The 21,742-nt window shown below is 38.8% G+C and overlaps 1 protein-coding gene across 3 annotated transcripts in view; it reads right to left on the bottom strand.

The window, feature by feature from the left end:
- Positions 1 to 574: 574 nt before the first annotated feature.
- LOC122656718 (reticulon-like protein B16) overlaps positions 575 to 21,742 on the bottom strand; it is a 67,174-nt gene continuing 46,006 nt past the window's right edge. The window contains exons 6-7 of one of the 3 annotated variants that reach the window (XM_043851338.1): positions 17,770 to 17,954; positions 575 to 1,018 (exon numbers count right to left, since the gene is read on the bottom strand). In XM_043851338.1, the coding sequence (XP_043707273.1) occupies positions 17,788 to 17,954 (167 nt within the window). In that variant the 3' untranslated portion in view covers positions 575 to 1,018; positions 17,770 to 17,787. Of the gene's footprint in view, positions 1,023 to 17,769; positions 17,955 to 21,742 lie in introns of all 3 variants that reach the window. The other 2 variants (XM_043851336.1, XM_043851337.1) reach the window with 2 other exon arrangements.

Raw genomic sequence — 21,742 nt, 5'->3', positions numbered from 1 at the left:
AGAGTGATCTTCTACGTCATGTGCCACATCCAAAAGAAAGAAACCAAATGGATGATAATGGTTATTTGATATTAACTCTTTTCTTACTTTATTTAAGTCTGTAAGTATTTTAAACAGCCTAGACTTTACCTTCAACCAGTTGACAACCTGGCGAAATATGCAAGAATCAACCGTACTAAATCAGTTTGTATGGATACTAATGTAACTAGTATGTTCCAATCCTAATAGTATGTTTTTTTCACCAAAAAAAAAAGGCTGTTAAAAGTATTTTCACATTCTAAAAGAAAGAGCAAATAGATTTGTTAGCTTCAACAGAGCAGCTCCATAGGTCTCAGAAGAAAGTGATCTACTTCGTCATTGTCAACTTTCCGTTGTCCACAAGAACTGAGCTAATTGGATGATAATGACTTTTAAAAAATAACACTCTTTTGGTAGTACAAAATTTGGCAGGCATTGCAAAAGAAAGAGCACTGGATTGTCAGTTCCTAAAAAATCAGACTACTGTTCTAATAAAAAGTGATCTAAATCATATTTCTGAAGACCAAAATAATTAAACTAGTTGGATGATCATGGATGTTCCAATATATCACTCTCTTGGTGGTAAAGAATTGGCATATATTCTAAAAGAAAGATTTGTGAACTCCTATGATAATGTGCTTTGTTTTGGGAAAGGATCAAGCAGTGATGAGTGTGAGGAATGCAAAATGCTCTAGTTACATGGATGGCAGTTTCTCACCCAATGGGTGGTGCCGAGTAGATATAACAGCATATAATGCTCTTGGCTTTGGGTAAGCATGAGGGGGTGCAGTGGGAACTAGTCAAATTACAAATGGACATTAACCTTTTCCAATATGGTATTTTGCATGTGTGAAAGGAAACACCCGAAATGTACAGCCGAAAATGTAGGAAGCCAGAGCTGCACAATGTCCACTGAAGCCTACTCCAGCTATCCTCGACAAGGCCAGCAAGCCCTCCCTGACACTGACAATCAGTGTAGTTGTCTCCTTCGATCAATAACCTGCAACACCAAATTAACTCTGAAAAGTCCACAACTGCATCATCGCAAACAATCATAAAGATACAAAATGTGGAGTTTCTCAAGAAATAACAGGAAGGAGATTTGGCAATCTGATAGGGACACAACATACTCTTAGAGATAGTCAACTGCAAAATTTAGGGCATTGGCATAACTATAAGGGTTCTCATTTCGAAGATACAGTAACAAATATGAAGGTGCACTAGGCTTTCATCACACGAAAAGCTTGTTCAGAGATGGTTTGACAGGCATTATGCAAGTTTTATTGAATCCTGAGAGAATGAAGAGCTTTGACAAATCAAATAAATGATGCAAATCAGATTTCTACTCAAACATAACATAGGAAGAAATCGAAGAAGAAGAGCAATAGGGCCAAATCGATAGTCTAATTGGCCTGGATTGAGTTGCTTTTGATGCTAGAAGCTAGTAGCGGCCAAATCTATAGAAGAGAGAGAGCACAAGAGCAACAGTTCAAGTAGTGGAGTTCTTTAATTTCAGTTACTCCTGATTTCAGTTTTATTTTTTTCTCTTTTATTATGGGGCCAGTTTAGTTATATTTTAAATTATTGCAATACCCTATGTTAATAGCAATTAGTAGGGTAAAGTTAAGTATTTGAATCTTAGATAGTAAGGTTTTAGATGACACCATGGCCTATATATGTTCTCTAAGAACAGAGAATATATTCAGTTTAATGATTTTAATATGTTCACGGCAGATTTGCTTTTCTCCTCAACTATTCTGCAGGGGTTGAGTATTTGGGGTGTTTTGCTTGATTCAGTTTGCAAATCAGTAGTTCTATTTGATTTCCTTTAAATTTTCAATTCTTCTCATTTGAGGACTGCACCGATAAGTTATGTAGAAACCAAAGAGTAATCTATGTTGGTGACTGGGTTAATTTTTATGGTGTTCTGAATCACCTAAGAATAGGATTTAGAGTTCCAGTAGAAAATAAGCATCGCAGTAAAGGTTTAAAAACCAGATTCAAGAGAAATTAATACCAGCAAAAATAAACTGATCAGACGAGGTCAATATTCTGGCTGAAGGTCAACGATGGACTGAAGATTAGTCCTGCAAAGTTTGATTCAAATCCAATGGCTGGATATAAAAATATGAGGGAATCCATGTTGAGGTAGGAATCTCTATTTCTGCAGAATTGGCCAGAATTGTGGCTCTATACTGAGACCAAATAAAGCTCTAATAACTAATTGAACCAGTACAGAATTACAAAAACAGAACCAGAAATCTGAAAATTGTAAGAATCCTAGTTGCAGCAGGATTTTAACTTTTAATTGGAAGTTGAGAATTTGAAACCACCACAAGATTCAGAACTAATACTGGAGCAAAGAACTGAAATAAAAAATCAGAGAACAGAAATCCAAGTTAAATAGGAAACTAGAAATCGATAGAAAAAATAGGATTTGTTTTTTGGCGGTTGTGGGGGGGGGGGGGGGTTTGAAACTGAACCTAGATAGGAAGAATATGATAAGGACTCACCACCAGTACCCCAACCTTTGAATCACCACAACAGCGAGCATTCTGTGTCACCACAGAACCCAAAGGAAAAAACGCCAACTTATATTCATCAAATTAGTGTACGTGTAGCCCCATACGAATTTATATAGAATGAAAAAAACAAAACAACTCCACTCAAAAACAGGAAAGACTGAAATAATAAAAGAAAGTGAATGAAATAAGGTGGACTCTTTAGAGACCTCTTCCAGCCTAACTAAAACACTTTTAATAACAAATAAATTAAGAAATAGGACTCTAATTAGACTAACTTATAAAGTAAATTTTGTATTCAGAATTAAGACCCTAAATAAGGGCTTAATAAAGAGGTCCATTATATCAATAAACCCAAAAAATTAAAAACCCAAGGGCCATGCACCCGACCATTGGCCAAAATAAAGTCTTTCGAGACCCGTTTGGCCCAATTGGACAATCTTAGCTGCATCAATTCCTCCGCTGTTGGAAAAAACTTATCCTTGAGTTTTAAAATATGGGCGAATCATCACCACTCGATCGGCATCCATGATCAACTGCTTTGATTCAATGATCAAAATGCCTCTCTACAGGGGTGATCTTGATTTGCTCTTCTTTAACATAATTTTCCTTAGGAGACTCTTTCTCTTCAATCAGATTTTTGATCAATTCATCTGCAATTCCGATCATGGGCTCCTGTCGAGGACCTTCGTTTTCAAAAGATTCCTCAAACCAACTCATCTTCTGGCTCTTCCACCCTTTGCTCAACTAGTGAGATCAATTTGTCAAAGGAAGTTTCCACAAAATCAGATGTGACCAGAGGATGGCTCTTAAATTCCTTAAATTGTCGCTGAGTATTTTAAAGATTTGCTTCAACCTTCCGTAAGTTCTCTTGCACAACTTGGAAGTTTCTGGTGGACAACACACAAGAGGGTAGGATCCCTAATATCTACGGTCAAGTTTGGCTCTGATACCAATTGATGAAGTTCTAAATCATCTACAGACAAAATTTAGAATTCCAGTAGAAAACCAGAATTGCAGTAAAGGTTTAGAAACCTGATTCAAGAGAAAAGTAATATCACCAAATCAAATGACCAGATGAGGCAAATATTCTGGTTGAAGGTAGGAAACTCTGATGGCCAGAATTGGGGCTCTAAACAAAAATCAAATAAGGCTCCAATAACTGATTGAACCAATAACTAAATATAGAAACAGAACTATCAAAATAGAACCAGAAATTTGAAAATTGTATGAATCCTAGTTGCAGCAGGAGTTTAGGTTTAAATTGGAAAATTCCTTCTTCTAGCTCTTGGATCTGGATCAACATAATCAACCGCCTTAGCTACTACTGCTGCTACTTTCGATGCTGGACTGGATGCAGGCACTCCATATATCTATAGATATATGTGGATATGCAACTGGCAAATGCTTATGCTTGCGATTGGAATTTGAAACCGTCACAAGATTCAAAACTAGTAAGAGAGTAGAGAACTGAAATCGGAATTCAGAGATCAGTGTAAACAATGAGATTTTGAGAAATTCAAGTTGAAATAGGAAACAAGAAATCAATGGGAAAGATAATATCTCTTTTGGGTTTTTGAAACTGAAACTAAATGATGCGGATCTGGGGTTCTGAAACCCGATTCGGATCGCTTACGGGCTCAACCAAGTGTTAGATAATTCAAATCATAAACACAAGTGGCAAGATGGTAAATATTTGAAGTCTTACAAGAGCAATGGCAGAATGGTAAATAACTGAAAGCTATAGTGGAATGGCAGTATCATAATTGAAGGGGAACTCAAAGGGTAATAAAGTAAACTAGAAGAGAGGGCAGAAAAGAAATTACCACTTACAGAATAAGGGTAACCTAAGAATTAAAGGAAAAATAAGGACATGAAGGATTAAAATATTAAAGGGAGGGGTATTCTTGGAATTGAAACACTTTGGATAAACAGAATAGCATCAGAGAACATGGGGGGTTTGTGTAAATAACATGAGTTGTTCTTACTTGCAATTTTAAAGACTTATGTCTTCTTCAACCTTGCAATAACTCGATAGAAAGAGAGGAGATAAGAAAGGAGAGATCGCATGGAAGGAAGGAGAGAGGAGGAAAGGTTGCACACAACTCTTGGCAGCACCGGTAAAACTTCTTTCAATTTCAATCAAAACAATCCAACCTCAATCGTTGGGTGCAGCCAAGTATTTAAAGGAAAATCAAATCCTGACCCTACCTTGAAACTGAAGTAGAGTTCGACTCTATATGGGACTCTAACTGAAACAAACTCTACCTCTAACTCTACGTATGACTCTCTCCAGAATAAAATAATAAAAAGAAAATTACAATTTTTAACTCAAAAAGATCAATCCTAATTCCTATGCATAACCAAGGTTCAAATGGCCATAGTTGTCTTTGAAACTTAAGAGAAGCTTGTTTTAGGCTTAATAAACATATTTAAATATTCAAATTGTAAAAAAGCACCCAATTTTGTGCTTTGGATTTGCACCCTTGGTTGGCAGTAAACGTCAAATGCTTATGTAATATTTGCCTATACACATTGTTTGAGTGCTATGAGACAAAATGGGCAAATAAAAAAGTAACTTATGCAATAATGGATGAAGACACATAATATTGAATAATTATGTAAGAAATAGTTAAGGACTTAAAAGTAAAAACTACAAAGTACAGTGATGAGTAAACAATGCATATTAAATATTTAAATGGACATCCAAGTACAGTGAATAATACATATGTCATAGACAACATAGTCTTAGTAATGTAGTCCTAGATAGGTAGAAGACCAACTAGGAGCTAGTAAACCAGGATCTGTTATGAACAGGTGAATCGGCTAGGTCAAAATAGGGTCTTTGGTGAAATTAGGGTTAGGCTTTGGTGTTAGGGTTATGTCAAGTCAAGGTAGGGGAGTCTAATAGTGAAGGTCCTGAGATGTTTTAATGGAGGGGAGTATGCTGATTTGAATTAACAGCAATTTAGGGTAGGGTTTCGGGTTTTTTAAAAGTGTAAAATAGGGGAATCTAGGGTTTAGAATGAGGGAATGGGGCTAGGGTTTGGATCGAGTGCTATAGGGGCAGGGGTAGAGAGTTTAATCTAAAAATAGAGGGATTTTGCTGGCTGGTTTGGTCTGGGCAGAATTTAGGTTATGGGAATGTTGTCCAGTGGAGGGGATGTTAGGGTTTGGTGGTTTAGAGGATTAGAAGAAGAAAGGTTAGGGATGGGATGATTCAAACTTACTGTTGTTGCAGAGAATCCTTGGAAGTAGTTTGTTTGAATGGAGAAACTGGAACAAAAATTGAATCTTGCACCGAAGAACACCAAAAGAAAGCTTCAAAAGAACGAACCGGGCTTCACACCGCAAGGTGTTGATTGGATCAAACACCAATCCCACCAACATACCACCCAAGCTTCCCACTGCAAGGTGTCAATCGGATCAAACACCGATCCCAACAGCCTTGAACAAACACAAGATAAAAATCTTCAATGGAGAAGAAGAGCGGCAAATATTTTTCATTAATATCAAAATTCATGTTCAATGTTTGCCCCCCTTACAACCTAATATAAAAGACTCATAAATGGACTCCTACAATAAAAAGGAAAAGCCTAACCCAATCCTTAACCTATTAGGTAACCTAAACTGACTAGGAAAATGAAATAACAAAGGAAATAGACTCAAAAAAATGGCTGGACTTATAGAGTCCTAATCCAGCCCAACTTAAATAACAATTAAATAGTCACATGATCACTTAAGTGATCACATGACAACTAACCAAATAAAAAGAAATCTACTAACGAATCCCGTATGTAACCTTATTACCCTTAGTTTAGGCCCATAAAAGTGGCCTATTACATTGAAAACCCATGGGATCAAAGGCCCAACATGTATATTACCCAACCCTAGACTTATTCTTAATAAAAGAAGCCCAGTTTGGTGATAAATCTGCATCATTTAGTTGAGTACCAAGAAGAAGAGAATGATTTTGGCTTGTCGAATAGACAGAGGCCACCACTTTATTTATAATCATAGAACATTACAAATTTGGAAATAAATCCTAACATAATCAACATGTACAACATGTGCATAATGAAGCTAGACACTTAGTGTATCTGGGTCCGGGTTACGGGTCACTAGGTCATCCGTTAACAGTCTTCCATGTCCCAACAATACAATATTGTGAGTTTGTGATTGTCTATTGATATGAACTATGACATGCAGGATCATGACCAACATGATCCGATGGAACCGACGTGCATTGTCTTTCGTCTGCATGACATATGAATGTCACATCATAGTGTTCAAGAAGAAACAAGAGTAGTTTCTTCTCAAGCAGGTCGAGATATCCGAGATTTTCGAGATTTCATCAAGATTTTCGAGATTTCGCTGAAATTTCGAATGAGTTTACCGAAACCATGCATAATTGGGTCTCATAAGAGAACTCGTCTCTACCAGGTTGAGATTCTCAAGTTTTCCAAGATCTCGGCGAGTTTTAGAACTATGCGCATAACTGCATCAACTCTCCCGATCTTAAAAGAACTCGACTCTGTTGAGTTAAGTTGCGAACCCAAGATGCCTTTGTAATTATTTCAACGCTGAGGTGGCATGTATCTTAAGGTAGACGATCGAACTGCAACTCCATGAGTAGGGTGGAGAAAGTGATCCATAACTGGAGGAGAAAATTGTTGTCGTCGCAGCACAATGCATAAGGCAACATTAGAAATATACGCCCTCCTTGCTTTACTCTGATGGTGTTTCATACACCATTATAGAGAATACCATGATGTCGTTGCCAAGGTCGCCCTAGAAGAATGTCGCAATGCGCCACTATGCAAGGCACATAGTACTTTAATGGCCCAAATTAAAAATGTACTAGAACTACTGCAGTGGCCTCTTCTCCAGTTGTAGATCCAAAACCTCGCACATGAATTTTCTTGAACAGTCGCTTCTGTGGAAGGTTGTGTGTTCGAACAAAACCAAAAGAGATGAAATTGGATTCTGCCCCAGTATCAACAATTGTATGAACATTTGTAGGACCAACCCCGTACAAAAGATTACCCTTTATCTGAAGAGGGGAGGTTTATCAACTAGTCCATTTGAGAATGATTTAAGACTAGCGGAGTGGGCTTCAACTTCATCATCATCCTCTGAAGGATAAGGTTATAAATTTTCATCATCGTCATCCTTCTCTATTGGTTGCTTCTCTGCTACATTTATGAGGCGAGATTTATTGGGACATTTATTGCCATTATGACCCATTTCGCCACATTTATGGCACGCAATGTTCTTAAACCAGTCATTGCATTTGTTAAATTCTGGCTTCTTTTCTTCAATCCGTAGTGGGGGTCTATAAGCTGAAGGAGTCTTGAGGATATTCTTCAGATAACTATACTTTTCTTCAGCTTTCTTGGCATAATTTGTTGCCACATCAACGGACCTGAAATCAGTGTTAGCCAACTCTAATCAAATCTCAGTATTTAGCCCACTGATATATCTCATAACCCGTTGTTGGTCTATCTCCTAAAGTCGGTACCTTAAAGATTATTTGTGGAACTCTAGTGTGTAGGTATCCACATCCTTGCTGCCTTATTAAAAATTGAGCAATTTGTCAAACAATGCCTTCTCATAATTAGAAGGAATGGATTTCTCGTTCAGAATCTGCTTCATGACCTCCGAATTAGTAACGGGCCCAAGTCGTCTAATTAAGCCTCAAGTGTAGTACATCATCCCACCATGAACATGCATACCCAATAAACTTGGTGAGAATGAGTTCACACTTTTTCTCGACCGGAAAAAAGATTTATAAGCAAAGATTCTTTCAACCTTGGTAAGCCAATCAAGAAATTCCTTTGGCTCCTTTTCACCACTTAACTCTAGAACCTCTACTTTGATGCCATAGTCCCTATCAAAAAATTTCCATGTAATGTCCTGGGGTATAACTAGATCAGGTTGATGCCTTTGAGGAGTATCTTCGATCCGTAAAGTATGAAATTGAGGAGTTGATGTAGATGTTCCTGCTTCAACTTGTTTGTCGGTTATCTTCATAAAAGCAAGAATCTCTTACATAGATTTGTCAAGTTTAGCCTCATTCCTCTCAAACCTGGCCTCAAGCTTGACCTCACTCTTTTGTTGATTCTCAGCCAATTCCTGTTGACTCTCACCTAGTTCACAGTATAAATTGTGCAACTCGGTGTTGGTGATGTGACCTCCTATCATTTAGTAACTGCCAGAAATTCGGCCTTGATACCAATTTGATGAGGATCCGGGGTTCCGAAACCCAATATGGATCACTTACGGGCCCACCCAAGTGTTAGATAATTCATATCATAAGCACAGGTGGCAAAACGGTAAATATTTGAAGTCTTACAAGAGCAATGGCAGAATGGTAAATAACTGAAAGTTATAATGGAATGGCAGTATCATAATTAAAGGGGAACTCAAAGGGTAATAAGGTAAACTAGAAGAGAGGACGGAATAGAAATTACCACTTAAAGAATAAGGGTAGCTAATTCGAGTGCTAAGCTTTCGCTATCGGTAATTCAGTGAAACCATCTCTTAAATCCATCTCTATTTATAGCTCACTGGAAACATAGTACGACTGGGCACACTATACTATCACTCTTGCATTGGGTTGTGGATTGGCTTTACTAGATCGATAAGCATTAGGAGTAAAGGTGGATCCGTCAAAGTTAATTCCATTGATTCGTTGACCCCGGGCCTCACCGGTGAACTCGAGGGAGCTGCTAGCTTCAGTTCTTTACTCAGCCTCAATGGGGCAGAAATCTAACTCACTGGCCTAAACGACAAGCAAACACTCGAACGTGAGAGCAAGGGATCACCCAACGAATGGATAAGCTCCAAGGAGGGAGGAGAGAAGGAGGCAAGAACCATGCTTTCAGAGCCGAAACTGCCCACTCCTATGAGAATGATGACAAACCCGCTAGAAGCTCGTTAAAACGTGAGATAACTGCTTCTAGTCCACTCGAAGAAAGGTACCTAAATCCTATCCATGGTGTTAAAGAATGCTGAGAGCTCATTTTATTCGTCAATGAGCTCGTAAAACAAACAAGGTTACCCTCTTTCTGAATGGAAAAGAGATTTGAATCGGTTTAGTTTAGCTTGAATTTAGGAGTGAAAAGGAAAGCAAATATAAAGAGTCAGACCCAGGGTACAAAAGCATATGAATCGGTTTAGTTTAGCTTGAATTTAGGAGTGAAAAGGAAAGCAAATATAAAGAGTCAGACCCAGGGTACAAAAGCATAGAAGGAAGAGTACATAGACTGCCTGTGGTTGTCATCCACAAATATGAGGGGTCTTTAGATCTGGTAACAAGCAAAGAGTTGAACCGGAGGTTGATTTGCCAGGTCTATAGATGACTATACAACTCTTCATAGGAGTCATGCCTGACTTGCTATGCTAGCAGAAGAGTACATGCGCTAGCGCGCTACAACTAGCAGCCTGCTAAAAAACTACAGCGTGCTAGTCTCGATTTCGGGTTTCTGTATCGATATGTTTCCGGTGCTCCCGGCTCCTCAAATTGATACTTGCTTTTCGAGCGAGAGCTCTCACTCCGCTTTTCTTTCTATTCTATTGAATTTTCATGAGAGCCTTCTTTCTTATTCTACGAAAATCTCCTTTCGATTTGATTTTGATTGATTGAAGAGCTGAGCGCCTGTCTGATATACGAAAAAAGATGTGCTTCCAAATAGTAGTTTGTGTGAAAATCAATCCTCCTAGCATTTAGAAAGTCGTAGCGAGGTAGGGGTGGAAAGGAGTCAGAGGGTGGTGGTTGAGATTCGATCTATTCTCCGGGATAGGCTTAAGCAAGATTTTTCAAATTTTAGTTTTTTTTTTTTCAACCAAAAGTTTGTATAAGGAAAGGCTCTAAATATTTGACTCCTATAACAAGTAGGCTTTTCAGTCCATAAAGGTAAAATATTTCCAGTCCTATAGTATATTTCTATCAATTACTTTGGATCAAATCATGAAACTTAGTCATTTTGATCAACATGGCTGCGGGTTTATGTGTTTGAACTGACTACGACCAAAGTCGATTTTCCAAAAGGTAAAAAGATCTCTGAGAGTTGTTTCACGGATCCGAAAAAGAGTACTTGGGTTCTCCCAATAACTAAAAAGTGTATCATGCCTGAATCTAACTGGGGTTCGCGGTGGTGGAGGAACCGGATCGGAAAAAAGAGGGATTCTAGTTGTAAGATATCTAATGAAACCGTAGCTGGAATTGAGATCTCATTCTAAGAATTAAATGAAAAAATAGAACATGATAGAATAAAAGATTAAAGGGAGGGTTATTCTTGGAATTGAAACATTTAAAATGGGGATAACAGAATAGCATCAGAGAACATGGGGGTTTTGTGTAAATAACATGAGTTGTCCTTACATGCAATTTTAAAGACTTATGTCTTCTTCAACCTTGCAATAACTCGATGGAAAGAGAGGCGGTGAACCGGAGCTGTTCCAGCAGAGGCAACTCCCTCATATGAAGACGATTCTCCTTGCAATTTCTTGAACAAAATCGCAGAGCAAAGGCCTGCCAAATCCAGCAAGAAATAATCTTGAAGTTCTGTTTGCAATCGATTGGTGAGATCTGAACCCAGGGGCCGACAGTGAAGATGATTCCAGTGGAAGAACCAAGATTCAATTCCCTCTTCAGCAGGGACTTTAGAACTTGAGCTCCTGGGGTTGAAGTTGCCTCTGGTCGGTAAGTATAATAAACCCCAAATCTGAGAGTGAACAGAGGGAAGTTCAATCGGTTTACAAGTTTCAGGCAGTACCGCTAGACCAGGGTACCATGGTACAGGGATAAGATACTCAGGGAGAAAGGAGAAGTTAAAAGATAGAAAGGAGAGATCGCATGGAAGGAAGGAGAGAAGAGGAAAGGTTGCACCGGTAAAAACTCTTGGCAGCACCGGTAAAAACTTATTTCAATTTCAATCAAAACAATCCAACCTCAATCATTGGGTACAGCCAAGTATTTAAAGGAAAATCAAATCCTAACCCTACCTTGAAACTGAAATAGAGTTCGACTCTATATGGGACTTAAACTGAAACAAACTCTACTTGGATTTTAGGTTAAGAGAGTAATTAAGAGAGGAGGAAGGAGACAAGAGAGAAGGAGAACAATATTTCGGTAGAATATGTGTTGTGTGAGAGAGCTCTCCACACCTATTACGTCATTAATAGACGTTGAAAATATTACATACACCTCCCTAGGGAGGTAAAAGATAAGAAAGGTAAAAAATAGAAAATACACAATAGGGCAACTAGATATAAGACTAGTTCCCAAATTACCCTTATCACATGAGTTCTAACAACACTAACACCCCCCCTCAAGCTGGAGAATAAATGGCATGCATTCCCAGCTTGCACAGGAGAGTACCAAACTGAACAGAGGTCAAAGCCTTGGTGAAGATATCCGCCAGTTGGTCACCAGTCTTCACAAAAGGAGTACAAATGCAGCCTGAGTCTATCTTTTCCTTGATAAAGTGTCGATCCACTTCAATATGCTTAGTTCTGTCATGTTGCACTGGATTGTAGGCAATACTGATGGTTGCCTTGTTATCACAATAGAGTCTCATAGGGCCTTCAGTGTCAAATCCCAGTTCCTGAACAAGCCTTTTCAACCATATAAGTTCACACACTCCATGAGCCATAGCTCTAAATTCTGCCTCTGCACTGGATCTAGCTACAACATGCTGTTTTTTGCTTCTCCATATAACCAAATTACCTCCCACAAAAAGGTACAATAGCTTGAGGTAGATCTCCTGTCTGTAATGGATCCAGCCCAATCGGCATCAGTGAAGCCTTCCACTCTCAAGTGATTATGTCTTGCATACAACAGTCCTTTCCCTAGAGAAGACTTCAAATATCTGAGAATGCGATACACAACATCCAAGTGGCCACTCTTGGGGGAATGCATGAATTGGCTCACCACTCCCACATCATAAGAGATATAAGGGCGTGTCATAGAGAGGTAAATAAGCTTTCCCACAAGCCTTTGGTACTTTCCAGCATCAACAAGAGAAGGACCACAAACTTCTCCTAGTTTGTGATTCTGCTCAATAGGAGAACTTGCTGGTTTACAGCCTAACAGCCTTGTCTCTGTCAGCAAATCAAGCACAAACTTTCGTTGACATATGTTGATTCCTCTCTTGGTCCTTGATACTTCAATGCCTAAGAAATACTTCAAGGGACACAGATCTTTGATTTCAAATTGTTTAGCCAAGTAGATTTTCAGTTTATCTATCTCAGCCATATCATCTCTAATGTACCATTGCCCCACTTGGTAAAGAGAGTGTGGTCAGCTTGACTCTGGGAATATCCATTCTTCAGAATAGCCTGTCGGAAGTGCTCAAACCATGCCTGTGGTGACTGTTTGAGTCCATATAGTGCCTTCTTGAGGAGACACACCTTCCCTTCAGCTGAAGGTATTTTGAAGCCTGGTGGGGTTTGCATGTACACTTCCTCTTCCAAGTCACCATGAAGAAAGGCATTCTTCACATCTAACTGATATAATGGCCAATCTTTATTGGCAGTCAATGATAAAAGAACTCTTATAGAGTTGTGCTTAGCCACAGGAGCAAATGTCCCCTGATAGTCAATCCCATAGACTTGATTGTACCCCTTGGCCACCAACCTTGTTTTGCATCTCTCAACAGTACCATCAGATTTATACTTGATTGTATAGACCCATCTGCATCCAACTGGGACACGTCCCTTGGGAAGATCCACCAATTGCCAAGTATCATTCTTTTCAAGAGCCATCATCTCTTCAGATATAGCTTGTCTCCACTTTGGGTCAGACATAGCATCAATAACATTCCTGGGAATAGAAGCTGTAGAGAGAGCAGCAACAAAGGCAAGACCTGTAGGAGAAAGAACATCATAGGAAACAAACTGGGCTATAGGATTAGTACAAGCTCTTTTCCCCTTTCTAACAGCAATAGGAAGGTCTAAATCAAATGGATGAGAAGGGATATCACCTGAATGAGGAAAATAAATCTCAGGATGTGGATCTGGATCCAAAGAGGACTCTTGGTAGGTCTTCTTTCCTTCATTATGCAAGCCTTCACCTCTATTGTATTTTATGTGGCAATCCTTCTCCTTATCAGAACCATTTTCAACAACCAAATCTATATTTACATCCACATCCACAACCCTGTGCTTTCCAATGTCAAGCATAAAGGGAGAGATAGGTAAAGGATAATGAAGAAAATCAGTAGCCTGTTTACTTCCACAATTCTCCCCCTGAAGAGGATGCTTAGATGGTGCAAAGAAAGGGACAGACTCCAGGAAAGTGACATCTGTTGAGGTGAGGCACCTGCGAGAAGATGGGTGATAGCACTTGTAACCTTTAGTAGTAAAAGAGTACCTAAGAAAGAGACACTTGAGGGCTTTGGGATCAAGTTTAGTATGATGTGATTTGTTAACTTGCACATAACGAACACAACCAAAGATTTTAAGAGGAAGAGAGAAAGCAGAAACCTGTGTAGATAAGATTTCTAATGGAGATTTGAAATCAAGAAGTTTGGTAGGCATGCAATTAATGAGAAAGGAAGCAGTGAGAAGAGCTGCAGACCAAAAGGTCTTGAGAACATGCATGCCAAACAAGAGACTACGGGTGACCTCCAATAAATGGCGATTTTTCCTCTCAGCAACCCCATTTTGTTGGGGTGTGTCAACATACACGAGCTGATGGATAATGCCATTATTAGTAAACAAGGCTTGGAAGCCACCAAACATGTATTCTCCTCCTTTATCAGATCGAACAATTTTGATACAAGTATCAAACTGAGTAAGAATCATTTGATAAAAATTCTGAAATGCTTCACAAACATTACTTTTATGTTTCATAAGAACAGTCCAAGTAGCACGAGAAAAATCATCAACAAATGACACAAAGTAACGATAGCCAAATAAAGAGGTAGTAGGGGAAGGTCCCCAAACATCAGTATGCACAATATGGAAAGGAGCAGCAGTTCTATTACCATGATATGGATAAGAAGAACGACAATGTTTAGCAAGCATACATGGTTCACATTGAAAAACATGAGAAGAAGCAATAGAAGAAAATAAGTAAGGCAACTGTTTCCTCATTACAACAAAAGATGGATGGCCAAGACGACGATGCCATAATATAACAGACTCCACAGAACTACTATCATTACGTCCACACACATAGGACTGAGCTGTAGGCAAAAAGGGCAAAAAAGGTAAAGGCCTTGCTCCTCACGTGACCACTCCACTACAATAATTGTCTTTGTCACCAAATCTTGCAAAAGACAGTGAGAAGGATAAAAGGTGACACAACAATTTAGTGATTTAGTCAAATGACTCATAGATAAAAGATTAAGAGTAAGATTAGAGACATGAAGAACAAAAGTAAGAGAAATAGATGATGTAACAGGGATACTGCCCTTACCAAAGATGGAGGAAAGGGAACCATTGGTTATCTTAACCTTATCCTTACCACAACAAATGGTATAGGAATCCTAATAATGGGACGTACCAGTCATGTGGTCAGTGGCCCCAGAGTCAAAGACCCAAGACTGGGCTACAGTAGAAGTTGAGGTGGAGACCTGTAGAACTAAGGATGAAGAGGAGCTAGCCACTGTGGGTGTAGGAGATGTACTCAGCTGTGACATGACCCTGCGAAACACTGCATCAGCCATAGTAGAGTCATCTAGTGTAACATCTGCCTCAGTCATAACAGAGTGTGCACCTTGTGCTCCCCCTCTACGGCCACCACGAGCACCACCTCGTGTACCAGAAGGACAGCCATGAAGAGTCCAACACCTATCCTTTGTGTGCCCAGATCTCCCACAATGACCTCCACTAGCATCACCTGTCTCTACCGCTCTGTCTTCCCAATGGTCAAGCCCCTGGCCTCTACCACCACCATGGGTGTCCCGGAAAGAGGAAGAATTGAGAGCTGATCTCTCAAGAGATAATGTTGGAGCTGGTGCCATAGCAGCCCGCCGAGTCTCGATGGAAATCTTTTTGTATGAGCTCTCATAAACAAACTGAGGAGCTGTTGGAGTGGGCTGTGAAGCAGCCGAACCAAGCCCAGAAGTCTCTGAATCCGCCATCTTGTAGGGAAAATGGCACTTGACCATAAACTAGGATATCAATCCAAGTGGGGAGTACACACTCAACCCAAAAAGAACCCAATCACAAGGAAAAAACACAGAAACAGCTTTGATAACACTTCTTTAATACTCTCCAAAGAGTAACATTCACTTTAAACAAGCTTAATAGCTTCACAAACACTCTGCATAAGCATTACTCAACAAAGGAGGCAGCATATTGCAGTCCAAATACAAGAAAGGCAGAAGTCCGGCATTCTCAGCTTTACCTGGGCAGAAAACAGAGTTCCACAAAGAAGAGTTGTGCTCATATAGGGCCTTCAAGCAGCAAGAAGGAGCACATGGACCTTAACCAGTACCCTTGGGTGATTCTATTGCACCATTCCAAACCTCAAACCCATTCCGAGAGAAAGAGATACAAAGATTGCAAGCTGAAGCTGGCGGTAACTCTAGCAGTGGCTAGAAATGCTTCAAATCATCAAGAGAGCTTCATCCAAGCTCAAACAGTAGATGCAAACACAAGAATGGGTTGTATCAAACCTATTTCATGCTCCTTTCAACAGATTTTTTAAATAGGGAGCTTCTCCTTGAAATCCTTAGTGCCCTAGGATTTCAAAGAGAATGAAAGAATAGGGATAAGAAGCTGAATGAGACTCTCAAAACCTACGCACTGATACCAAGTTGGATTTTAGGTTAAGAGAGTAAGTAAGAGAGGAGGAAGAAGTAGAAGAAAGAAGGAGATAAGAGAGAAGGAGAACAATATTTCGGTAGAATGTGTGTTGTGTGAGAGAGCTCTCCAAACCTATTACTTCATTAATAGACTTTGAAAATATTTCATACATCTCCCTAGGGAGGTAAAAGATAAGAAAGGTAAAAAGTAGAAAATACACAATAGGGCAACTAGATATAAGACTAGTTCCCAAACTACCCTTATCACATGAGTTCTAACAACACTAACAACTCTACCTCTAACTTTAAGTACGACTCTATCAAGACTAAAATAATAAAAAGAAAATTACAACTTTTGAACTCAAAAAGATAAATCCTAATTCCTATGCATAACTGCATCATTAAATAGAAAGAAAAGACAGAAAAGATATGATCAAGAATCACCACCTGATATTTCAGGCTGGAACTCAAAAAGATAAATCCTAATTCCTATTGCAGAGAGCTTACTGATTCACCACAGCAGGGAGCATTCTAAATCACCATAGAACCAAAGGCAAAAGTCAACTTTTATTCATCAAATTTGTGTACAAGATTATAACCCCTTACAGACTTATATAGAAGACTTAAAAACAGACTTGAACTCAAAAAAGGACAGGCCTAAACCAATCCTGAACTGATAAGGTAACTTAAACTTGCTAGGAAACTCAAATAATGAAGGAGAGAGACTGAACAAGGTTGAACTCTTAAGGACATATTCGAGCCTAACTAAAACACTTAATAACAAATAAATAAAGAAATAGCAATCTAACTAGACTAACTAATAAAGTCAGTCCCGTATTCAGAATTAAGACCCTAAATATGGGTTTAATAAAGAGGCTCTTTACATCAATAAACCCAAAAATAAAAATATCAAGGTCCATAGAACCCGACCATGGGCCAAAATAAAGCCTTATGATGCCTGATTGGCCAAATTGGACAATCTTAACTGCATCAATTTTTCTTTCATTCTTTTTGGTACCACAGAGGTACTCCCTGTAGTTCTCTATTTGACTAATTATAAATTAAGAAACCAAGGATGAGATAATGAGAAGAGATGATTCCCCCCCTCCCAACATCAGGACCTAGTCATGAGGATTGAAAGTTAATAGAGAACCCACAAGGTCCATAACAAAATAGTGATCAGAAAAATGATGCAATACCTTTTTCTTGTTCTTTCTTCCTCTTTTTTTTTTTTTGTTGTAAAAGTGAAAAAAAATGATGCAATAGTATACTTTGTTATGAACATACAGTAGATAAGATATCACAAATCATTGATAACAACTTGTACTTGTTTAAGTGCTGGATATTACTGGTACATTTCAGGATTGTCTAACAACATGAAAAGATAATTTTACAATTAAAATCTTAAGACAGCAGAAAATTTTCGGAAGAAGTTGCAACATACATACACATATAACTGGAAAACATACCTATCACACATTTGTAATTCATGTATCTTTGTACTTTCGTAAACTTCGAGGCAACCTGCTTATAACATTTTCATCCACTATTTTATAGTGCTTTGCGAATTTCTGGTGGACCAAACCAGCATATTTATCCACATGCTCTTCATATTTATGGTACAATGCAGGAAGAGTTATTGAAATTATGGTTCCTGAAATCCATTCCAAATTGCAAATTGCACATTGCACAGAAGATCAGCATATTTGGAGTATATAACATGTGCTTGTGTGTGTGTGAAGGAAGTGTAAGTACAACTATAGTAGTGATGTGGCCAACACAACCCTGGGTCCCAAACCATATTTCTGGGTTGCTATGGTCCCACCAAAGCTATAAAAATCAAATTATAAAGAAGCTATGGAAATTTTGTAATTTCTGGAAAGTTTAAGACCACTTTAGGAAAGCTAAACAGACTCTGGAATTTAATAATAACTGATTTAAAAGAAAAGGCCTACGCGGGAAATTTGGAAGACCGGTAAAACAGTTAAGAAGTATCATATTGATAAGCTTTGTGAAGTAGAGATGAGGATGTTAAGATGGATGTGTGGAAAAACAAGGAAGGATAAAGTACGTAATGAACATATAAGAGCAGACTTGGGAGTTGCGCCGATCAATGACAAGCTCCGAGAGAGTCGTTTAAGGTGGTATGGTCATATTCTACGGAGGCCTACGGACGCTCCTGTAAGGAGGAGTGATAGGATTCTGATTGAAGGAGCTAAAAGAGCTAGGGGCAGACCTAAAATGGCCGTAGGAGACGTGGTGAGTAAGGACATGCATAGTCTAGGTCTTATTCCAAGTATGACCTCAGACAGAGCCGATTGGAAGGCAAGGATCCACGTCGCAGACCCCATTTAGCTGAGTTTCTTTCGATGTGCTGGGTTGTGCCTCTTTCCTCTTACTATTTTCATTTTTATTTTATTTATTTTTCTTTTGGGATTTATGTAGCCGACCCCATTAAGTTGGGATAAGGCTGAGTTTGTTGTTGTTGTTGTTTCTTCACGTATATGCTTCATCCTTAGTCTCATATTATAGTGCACATACACCAGGAACTTAAGTGAACCGACTGGTCTCGGTCGAGATCTGCACATTTTATATGGGCTAGGAACTTAAGTGAACCGAGATCTCAGTCGAGATAATGTTATCCAGCCATTTTGCCACTCATCTCGTCTCGCCTTTCCAAAAAAGCGAGATCTCGTTGAGTTCTTGTTCCATGCCTATATTCTAATAGCAAATCGGCAATCAGCATTGTCTGTAATCCAGTTCAACACAATCGAACGAAGCATGTTGACATTGATTGTCACTTTATAAAGGAGAAGCTGGAACAAGGAATCATTTGTATCCCATTTGTCCCATTAGATAGTAAGTTAGCTGATGTGTTTACTAAGGGACTAAGTATTAAGAATTTTGTTTCTATTGTTAGTAAATGGGCATTATTGACATCTATGCACCAACTTGAGGGGGAGTGTTGTAATACAAGTACAAGGGTATATTTGTCCATTAGGGTTTAATTGGTGTTGCCCTAAGGGTATAACTGTAACTTGTACTTCATAAGATTTATTATAAATAAAGAGGGCCTGTGCCTCATTGACATAAGTTCAATTCCCCAAATCCAACACATACAGTCTGAGTGCCAAGGTGGCATTCCGTGGCACCGTAGAGTACGGTTTGAGTGCCACGATGACATTCCACAGTGCCATAGAGGGTCCCCCTCCCATTCGAAGAGGACCCTCCTTGCCTTGAGAATCACGCCCCTTTAGCCTCCTTTTGCCCATTTTGAGTGTTTAGGTCCTTAGTGACCTTCCCCTCCATTTCTCACCTCCCTAGTTCCTACCTCCATATTCACATACCGTTATGTTGTCCGAGCCTCAACACCCCATTCAACCCTTTTCCACCCATTCCTACCCTACTTCTACCCATGGTTCAAAATTTCGCGATATATCACCTAAATTTCGGTATATTTTGACACTACCGAGACGAGATGGGCTTTCGAAATGAAAAACGTTCAAATTTTGGAATATTTCAGTAATTTTCGGTATATTTCGTTAAACAATGTGTATTTAACTATTTATACATCAGGGTCCGACTGTATACTATCAATCAAGGGTGCAAACCCAAAACACCACTTTGAGTTCATTTTTTTGCAATATGAAGGTTTAAATGAGTTTATTTAGCTTAAATAGGGTGTATATGAAGTATCAGGCCTTAATATGGCCAAAAACCCACCGAGATGGAGTGCCAAAATATGGTAGAAAAATACCATATTTTGGCGAAATTTCGGTATATTTCGGAAGTCTCGACCAGCCCGAAATGGCGAGATGAGACGAGATTTTAAACCTTGCTTCTACCCTTCTTCACCTATACCCTTTTCCATAAACCTTATTACACCTGTGCGACGTCGTTACTCAGTCCAAAGTTCGAATAATAAAAGTCTTATTTAGAATCGTTACTCTGCCCCATAGTTTAAAATCTCGCGATATCTCAATATCTCGGGCTGGTCGAGATGGCCGAAATATACCGAAATATGGTATTTTTTCTGCCATATTTCGGCACTCCATCTCGGTGGGTTTTTGGTCATATTAAAGCCTAATACTTCATGTACACCCTTATTTAAGTTAAATGAACACATTTAAACTTTCATATTGCAAAAAAAATGTCCTCAAAGTGGTGTTTTGGGTTTGCACCCTTGATTGATAGTATACGGTCGCCAACCCTGATGTATAAATAGTTAAATACACATTGATTAGGTACTAAAAGACATATAAGAAATTTAAACAAAGTAATGAAACAAAAATAATTCATACGTCATAACTCATAATTCATAAACTCCATAATAGTCAATAGTTCAATACTCAATAGTAAATACTCATTACTCAATAGTCAATACACAAAGTCACAAGTTCACAACTCACAAGAGCGCAAGACTCACAAGAAATATCACAAAATATCGCCGAAATATCCCGAAATATGAACTTTTTTCCATTTCGTCTCTGTACTGTCGAGATTTCCGAAATATCCCGATATATCGACGATACTTCGCGAAATCTTAAACCATGCTCTGCCCTAGGTTCGAGTAGCAAAAGTCTCATTTACAGCCGTTACTCTACCCGAAGTCCGAGTCACCCCATACCCATACAACACAGCCATTACTCCGTCCAACAAGAGGAAGGCAAACCGGTCAGCCATCTCCACTTGAGCCTTGGGACATTTCATATTGTGTATTTATCGCACTTTTTCTTCACTCTATTGATATCTTTAGTAGGTCTATATATTTCTATTTTTTCTCACTACTTTTGTCACAATGTAGACCATTAAAGTAACTTGTTTTAGTGTATATAGTATTGTCTTTCACTCACAAAAATAGCATGTTTACTTTTCTTTCTCATAGTTAATGTATTAAAAGTTAGCCTTTCATGTTGGTATAGGACATATAATAATGGGAGAAGATTCAAAATCAAGCATCTAGTAGAAAGACCGGTTCAACCCGGCAAGATGGGGTGCTAATACCTTCCCTCTCGTAACCTAACCACTTACCCAGACTCTTTGGCCAGAGCATATGGAATCATGTGTAGCCCTTTCCATCCATTATGGATGGGGCTACCTTCATTGGGTCCTAGGCCCGAAACCTAGGTGGCGACTCCTTTTATTTGGATATACATATTGAATGATCCCAAACCCCCTATTGCAACAAATTTAAATTTATGGTATGATCATAGTTATAAAACTCAGCGAGATCTCGGAAAACTCGGAAAACTCAACCTGGTCGAGACGAGATAGCACGCCAAATTTTAAAAAAATGCAATGTTTCGAAAAACTCGACCAAGATTTCGAATATTTCAAGAAATCTCGGTGAAATCTCGAATATTTCGAAAATCTCGACCTCCTCAGTACTCCTAAAGTCATAGTATTGTATTGTTTGGACATGGGACTATATACATTGTGAAC

The sequence above is a fragment of the Telopea speciosissima genome, chromosome 3, assembly GCF_018873765.1.
Source record: "Telopea speciosissima isolate NSW1024214 ecotype Mountain lineage chromosome 3, Tspe_v1, whole genome shotgun sequence".
NCBI classification, from domain to species: domain Eukaryota; kingdom Viridiplantae; phylum Streptophyta; class Magnoliopsida; order Proteales; family Proteaceae; genus Telopea; species Telopea speciosissima.
Note: the sequence above shows the minus strand (reverse complement) of the source record. Positions and strands in the feature narration are given on the sequence as shown.